Here is a 7,194-nt window from a genome sequence, read left to right as displayed (position 1 = left end):
TTCTATGGTTTTCTCAATTAAATTAATAGAAGAAAAAGGTAATATATTCATCAAATAAATTAGTTTGCTTTTTAGGTGGTGTTTCTTTATTTGCTATAACTTGAATCTTTGACACAATGGTGGTTCAAAAGTTGCCCTCAGATATGAATTTTGCTTCACAGTGGCCTTATAAAATCAAAACAGAATAAATTGGCTTTAAATTATTACCCAAATTTCCTATGGTTGGGTCACATGACCACACATTTCTCCAAATGGACTAAATCTCCATAAAATTAAATTAAATATTGATAATTATTCAAAACATATATCCCACATCTTAAAATTCTGGTTGGTATAATTTTGAAATATTATTTCTAAGTTTTAAAAAGCTCAAAATAACATTTTGATAGTGTTTAAAAGTTTTTTAAAACTGATTCATCCTTCCAACAGAAGCTGGTAAAAACATAATTTCCAAATAAACCCTTTTTAAAAACCTGAAGTTTTGAAAGAACAAAAATAAAAGGAATCCAAGTTAGAATTTTTAAGTTTACCCCAAAAAAAAAAAAAAAAAAAAGAGTCATGGAAATTAATAGTGAGTCCGATAAAACAATACCAACTTATTTGGCATAGAATTTAAGACATCAAATACTATAAAGTACACTCTGAAATTAAGATATAAACAAATAAAACAGTCCAATTTTAGAATATGGTTATTCCTTAATTAGAAACATTACGAAGATGAACAAACAAAAAAGAAAAAAAAAAATAAATAGCTGGAAAATGGTAGGTCTAAAAAACTGTATAAAACTTCCTTTCTAAAACTCTTTATTTATTTATTTATTTTTATTATTATAATTATTTAATGGTTTGGAGGTCTAAGGAAACTGATAAAAACACTTTATTGGGAACGTCCAAAAGAAAGCCTATATATCCGTTCTTTTGTCAGGACCCCAACTGGCAAATTTCCGTTGTTGCTATTTGCACCTACTACTACCACCACCACCACCACCATTACCAACACACCCTCCTATACTCCAAAAAAGAAAAACTGTGTTTTCAGCAAAAGTTTTTCATTTTACAAAACCCCTTTTGATTTTTTTATTTTTTTTCCTCATCTCGAAGAGGTTCTTTGTAATCATCATTGGAATTTCTAGATTACTCCTAGTTGTGTTTTTTCTTTGAGGTACTGTGAGTCTGTGGGCTAAAATTGTTTAGTTTTTCTTTGTTGGGTGTTGTTTATTAACTGTGGCTAAGCTCAAAGAATACGTTATGGGTGTGGAGGAACCAAGGAAAGCCGAAGCTGAAGCTGAAGCACCTTCTCCTTCAGAACCCACACCAACACCAGCACCAACATCAACACCAAAACCAACACCACCATCACCACCACCACCACCAACACCACCTCCACCACAAACACAAGAGGACCATGTGGTTGCGAAGAAGAAAGAGGAAGAAACTGAAGAAGGAGAAAAAGGGGTTCATCAGAAAGATGTTGCTGAAGAAAAGAGTGTGATTCCACCTCTTGTTCATGAGAAACCTGCTCCTGCAATTGTTCAAAGTAATCCCTTCTCTCTCTCTCTCTCTCTCTCTCTGTGGCTCTTTATCTTTAGATAATACTTGATGAACTTATTTTCTGCCTCTGGTTTCTTTTTTTAATTTGTTAGAATTCACCCTGATTTGAGTCTTTGGAGCTGAATTGCATTTTCTTGCACCTGGATTTGGTTTTGCTGGAAAACCCAGAAAATGTTTTGGTCATTTGTTGAAGTAAAAATGATTTTGCTTTGTATTAGTACAATAGGAATGGTGATTTTGAGTGAGAAAATTTTGGGAAAAATTAATTTTGCCCAGTGGGAACAGAAAGAACTAAAAAAAGAGGCTGATTTCATGGGCTATTAGCAAAAGAAGGGATCATTTGTATGAAACATCCAAATGCTTTCTGAAAAATTAGGCTTTTTGCATGTCAAGAATAATGAGTGTAATATATATATTTTTTTGTATGGAATTATAGATAAAATGGCTTTGAAAGCCTCAAGGGTATTTCCTCCTCTGTAGCAAAAGAAAAAGTGACTTTGAAAAAGTAAAGGTGGTTTTTTAAAAGGCTTGCACTAGTTTCTATGATTTGCTTGTACCGTTATTTTTTATTTTTGTGCACATTTATGGCTGGTTGTTATTCTTTTTTGCACACCATTTAATCATTGCAGGAGCCCGCATAGCTCTTTTAGTTTTTGTTTTCCTTCTTTTTATCTTTTCAGCTTCTTAAAGCCATAACTAAGAGTTGAAGTTTCCCTAAGATTGATTTGGAATTTAAATCACTTTTCTTTTCAAATGGTATAATCTCTTACCCTCTTAGTCTTCTTGATTTAAGTTGAGTAATGTTTCTTGCTAATGTTGAGATATAGGCGAGAAAGACTTTCCTCCTAGTTCTCTTAACTTTGGTCCTTGGGAGCTATAGGTATGAGAATATGGATTGATCATCAAAATTTAACCGAGTAGCCAAAGTTAAAGACAAAGTTTTAAATCTGACAAAACACAATCTGAACTCCTAATAAGTATTGTTAGATGGATATGTTTGGCTTTCTAGCCATGACTTACAACCGGCAGTGTAGATTGGGTGATCTACTCTCTATTACAGGGCTACTTTGGACATGGTGAAATTGTTCTTGTACTAGTTGGTCACTTGATCTTGTTGGTATCCAGAAAATTCAGCCGTTTATTTTACAAAACATTGATCATGATTTGAATGGATATTGGAACCACATGTTAAAACTAAGGACAAAAGTCATAAACCTATGCAGCATTGATTATTCTGCAATCAACATTGGAGTTTGCTGCTAAGATAACTATGTTGCTCACACTTACTAGCTTAACTGTGAACTATTGCAATCAATTAGTTGTTCTGTAAGGATGATTAATGTCTTGTACTCAATTTGACACTTTGATTGATAATTATGCCAGAAATTGCTGATCCTGCTAGTGCGAAATGTGCAGAGGGTCCAATTGATAGAGGTATATGTGCATGTGATGCTTCTGTTTTTCTTTCATGACTTGATCATATCTTTTATTTCTTCACTTCAGTATGCATAAGAGAAGGAATAAATTTTACTTTTACTTCTTGTTTAGATACTGTGCTTGCTAGAGTTGAAGCTGAGAAAAGGTTGGCATTAATTAAAGCATGGGAAGAAAGTGAAAAGACCAAAGCAGAGAACAAGTAAGGGCCATATTAAATTTTCTTCATCTTTTTACCATCACTTATCATAATAAGGAATAGAGGTTAATTTATGAGACTAAACTTCTAAATTGGTAAAAGAATGAAGTCAAATTGCTCTTAAATATTGATATGATTTTTTGGTTTTTTAGTCTATTTATAGAGTAAGGTGGAATGGAAATACCTTAAAAGTCCTAAAACTTGTTTATGATTATAATGGGTCTTCCACTCCTATCATTTTTTGAGTATCTAATATCAACTTTAGCCAACCAACTTTTCTGTGGCCTGGTAATAATGCTTGATTTGAAGCAACTTAACATTTTCAAATTAATTAATAAGCAGGGCATATAAAAAGATGTCTGCTGTTGGATCATGGGAGAACACCAAGAGGGCTGCAGTGGAGGCACAATTGAGAAAAATTGAGGTAAAAATCTCTTGGATCTTTTATAGTAGGCATGATATGGTGATTTATTGCTCCTTAACACTGTAAATGATTTAATGCTAGCCGTGATCTTTCATCGATAGTTTTGTTGGCAATGCGCTGTTGTTTATCTATGATGTCTTGCTACTAGTAACTGCATTAACCTCCGGAGTTTGGCAAGATACATGCTTTTCATGGTGCAATGCCGGATATTTTAAGCACACCAAATTGTTTTTTGAATATAAGAAACCATTTATTTGACAATGTAGTCATGCTCAACTCTTGCAACTCTGATAAATACTTTTGTATGCGTCAACAAATCGGTTTTTGGTCCAAAAGTTCTGTAGTTTGACAGACTACAAGAAGATTAAGTGAGTTAAGTGTTTGACCAGGTAATAAAGAAACTGGTTAACCAAGATTCCTCAAATGAGGTATGGCAGTCGATTGGGTTCAGTTTGTTTCAACCCTGTTTCTGTTCCACTCGAGGAAATCTAGTTCTCTCTGAAATATGAATCATACATATTCTAATGCAATATCTGAATTATCCAACTAATGATAACAGTATTTGGTCTGTTAGCGGTAATAAGCATAAGTGGTTTGTGTGTAGAAATGCATAGTCTAACATATCTCTCTGGCAGGAGAAGCTGGAAAAAAAGAAAGCTGAATATGCAGAGAAAATGAAGAACAAAATGGCTGAAGTCCACAAGGCGGCAGAAGAAAAGAGGGCAATGGTTGAAGCAAACCGACTAGAACAACACCTCAAAGTGGAAGAGACAGCTGCCAAGTACCGTGCTGCTGGGTATACACCAAAGAAATTGCTAGGATGCTTCAGCAGCTAACTTTCCTTTTAAAAAATGGAACAGGAAAAAGAAGCAAAAAAAGTACTTCTAAGTTTAGTGTGTCTAGTAAGCCCCAAAAAAAAAAGTTTAGTTTTATGTTGTCTATCTTGTTTTGTTTAGTTTTCGTTCTTTTTAATTTGTTTTCATGGTGTGAAGTTAAAGTCGGATTGTTTCAATGTTAAATTTTTTGTTATATGTAAATTGTGCTGCATTTGTGTATATATAAATGTGTGAAGACACAGGATGGAAACGGTGAAAACCAAGTTGAAACTAAGACTTCTGAACTTAAATACCAGGATAATTTGGTTCACATTTTGCGATTTAATATCTAGCAGAAATTTATGTTAGATGTACTATTTGCTGCAGCCTTTCCTGCCAGAGAGATATAAGAAGTATTGTTGGTGTTTGTTTGACAGAATGAATAGTAAGGTGGATTAAATGAAATGCAAGAAGTTTATATAACTTCAATTAAAATCTCAGTAAGTACAAGTTCTAAGCAGCTACTATAATTTGAATAAAAATCATCCAATAAGACTTCAAAACACAAACCAAACTTGGAACCAATCTAATAATTAACTAAGCAACTAAATTGGAATTTTAGAAAGTTGGTTGAACCCAGTAAGATGAACAAATCCAATAATCAACAATCTCAGTCCGTCTATCTTGAAAATTGTACACACAAACGGTGTCTGTCTTCATCGCGAATAGCTCCACTAGAGGTGGTAACATTTATGAAATATATACAATTAGGCTTGCATTCATCCAATGCATGAACAGAAAAATCCCCTAAGCTCATCATCCTTGTCCACTTCCCATCGACAATATTCACCTCATAAACTCTGAACTCACATATTTTGTCAGGCTTCCACGATGCACTTCTTGACACTATCAATAAGGCTCCGGCTGATTCCACCAGGTACAAATCCTCAATGTGAGTTAGTTTACATTTTTCTTTATTCACAGAAAGAACCCTCAACTTGATCCCCATATCATTCATGTCCAAGAAGACCTTGAAAAACTTACCTCCTTTATCCAAACCATAAAAATGGCCCTTGTGAAAGATTACACTTGCAATGTCATTATCAGTTTCCATCATGACTTTTGCATTATTCCATGGGGTTTGTCCTGGTCTCCAAAAAGAGAGACCAAAAGGGTATCTATGAATACTTGCTAAAATGTAGTCTGAGGTCTTGGAAGGGCAAGCTGATAGAACAAACTTATCAATGGAAGCCAGAAATCTACCGGGTTCAGACAAAATTCGAGGGTTTGATGTAGATGGAAGCTCAATTTGGACACCATTGAGAGGGTTGAATAAGAAAATTGAATGGAAATCTTGTTCAACTATGATTAGCCATGGTAAAGAGAGAAAAACTCTATGTGGGTTAAGCTTTGTCAAGGGAATTTTGTATGTCTTACAAGGAATTTTGTATGTCTTACAAGTTGAGAAGCTGTAGCATTTGACTATTTTGGTTGGTGGTTGATCTTCAAAATACATTAGTAATGGAGGATTATATGAGTTGAAGAAACCCATCTTTTTTGCCGATGATCTCCACCAACTACATACAGCACTAAAAGCAACAAAATCCTCAAAAATCAAGCGCTTTGCTATTTCGACTAGAAGATCATATGGGAGCACTGACCAGCCTCCCATGGAGGAGCAAATTTTCGATACTCCTTGACTACCAAACTCTCCAGACACAACCATGTGGAATCTATGGGGAATTTGGTGCTCCCGGAGTACCTCATTTTTTTTTTTCCACATGGAGCTGATCTTCTTAGAACAATAATGGAAGACATTATAAAGACGCCTTAGGATTGGTGTACTTTGTGAAAACTTTAATTTGGAGAACATCTCTAATCTTTTTATTTGAACGGAGGAGAGCATCTTTACTTGCACATAATGTATTTGAAAGAGTTTGGGTATTGATATATATATATATATATATATATATATATAGGCTCACATTATGCTTTAGTACCATAGTTTTCCTGAAGTCATTATATAATTTAAAAAAAAAAATCATTTTATATACAAAAATATTTATTTTCCCATTTGATGGTAAGAATTTATGATGGATTCCTATGTATCTATCATAAATTATTCCAACAATGATTCATCATTCAATATTTCCTTTTCTTTATTGTTTTGAAAATAAAAAAGTAAATGGGGTAATGAACAACCTATAAAACCTACCTGTATGATACCACTAGCTTATTCAACTTATTGAAATTTTTTTTCCTACATTGTAGTATCTTATATGATATGTCTTTTTTCATAAATTCATTATTTTTTTTTTTTGAAAAAAAGAATAGAAAAACATCATATTTTTTATATTTAATAAAAGTTCAGATCTTTAAAAAATTTTTTTAAATCCTTTGTGAATTAATACTAAAAAAATAATAATGCTAGAGTTATCAAATAATGTGATAATATTTAATTAGTTTATTTATTTTTATATACTTAAGAGTTCATTTTTATGCATATTTAGGTTTTATGAACATGTTAAGAATTTATCCACTGTCAGGTTCATATTAGGATATGTTGATAATTTTAATATTAAATCTTTTTTTATGTTAAAAATTATGATTTAAAATTTAAAAGTAATCAAATATGATTTAGTGACATACTAAAATTTTATTTAGGAAAAATAAATCATATAGGAATTCAATAATTAATAAATATCATTTTAAATTTCAGCATTTAATATGATTTAAGAATTGAAAAATGAAGTTGGATATTAAAAATCTCA

The 7,194-nt window shown here is 32.6% G+C and overlaps 2 protein-coding genes across 2 annotated transcripts; one reads left to right on the top strand and one right to left on the bottom strand.

The window, feature by feature from the left end:
* The first annotated feature begins 889 nt into the window (after positions 1 to 889).
* Positions 890 to 4,754, top strand: LOC107429925 (remorin 1.4). The gene is made up of 5 exons (XM_016040697.4): positions 890 to 1,537; positions 2,935 to 2,985; positions 3,100 to 3,187; positions 3,527 to 3,608; positions 4,244 to 4,754. The coding sequence occupies exons 1-5, from the start codon at positions 1,249 to 1,251 to the stop codon at positions 4,442 to 4,444; spliced, it is 711 nt and encodes a 236-aa protein (XP_015896183.3). The 5' UTR covers positions 890 to 1,248; the 3' UTR covers positions 4,445 to 4,754.
* A 348-nt stretch (positions 4,755 to 5,102) lies between these two features.
* LOC107429906 (F-box/kelch-repeat protein At1g57790) lies at positions 5,103 to 6,149 on the bottom strand. The gene has a single exon (XM_048464179.2). The coding sequence runs from the start codon at positions 6,147 to 6,149 to the stop codon at positions 5,103 to 5,105; it is 1,047 nt and encodes a 348-aa protein (XP_048320136.2).
* Between the last annotated feature and the right edge of the window lie 1,045 nt (positions 6,150 to 7,194).

Source organism: Ziziphus jujuba, chromosome 6 (assembly GCF_031755915.1).
Source record: "Ziziphus jujuba cultivar Dongzao chromosome 6, ASM3175591v1".
NCBI lineage: Eukaryota > Viridiplantae > Streptophyta > Magnoliopsida > Rosales > Rhamnaceae > Ziziphus > Ziziphus jujuba.
This window is presented reverse-complemented; position numbering and strand designations above follow the sequence as displayed.

Coding starts and splice junctions, on each gene's coding strand:
- LOC107429925 (XM_016040697.4), top strand. CDS start 1,249: ATGGGTGTGGAGGAACCAAGGAAAGCCGAAGCTGAAGCTGAAGCACCT. Junction 1,538..2,934: donor TGCTCCTGCAATTGTTCAAA/GTAATCCCTTCT, acceptor TAATTATGCCAG/AAATTGCTGATCCTGCTAGT. Junction 2,986..3,099: donor AGAGGGTCCAATTGATAGAG/GTATATGTGCAT, acceptor CTTCTTGTTTAG/ATACTGTGCTTGCTAGAGTT.
- LOC107429906 (XM_048464179.2), bottom strand. CDS start 6,149: ATGGTTGTGTCTGGAGAGTTTGGTAGTCAAGGAGTATCGAAAATTTGC.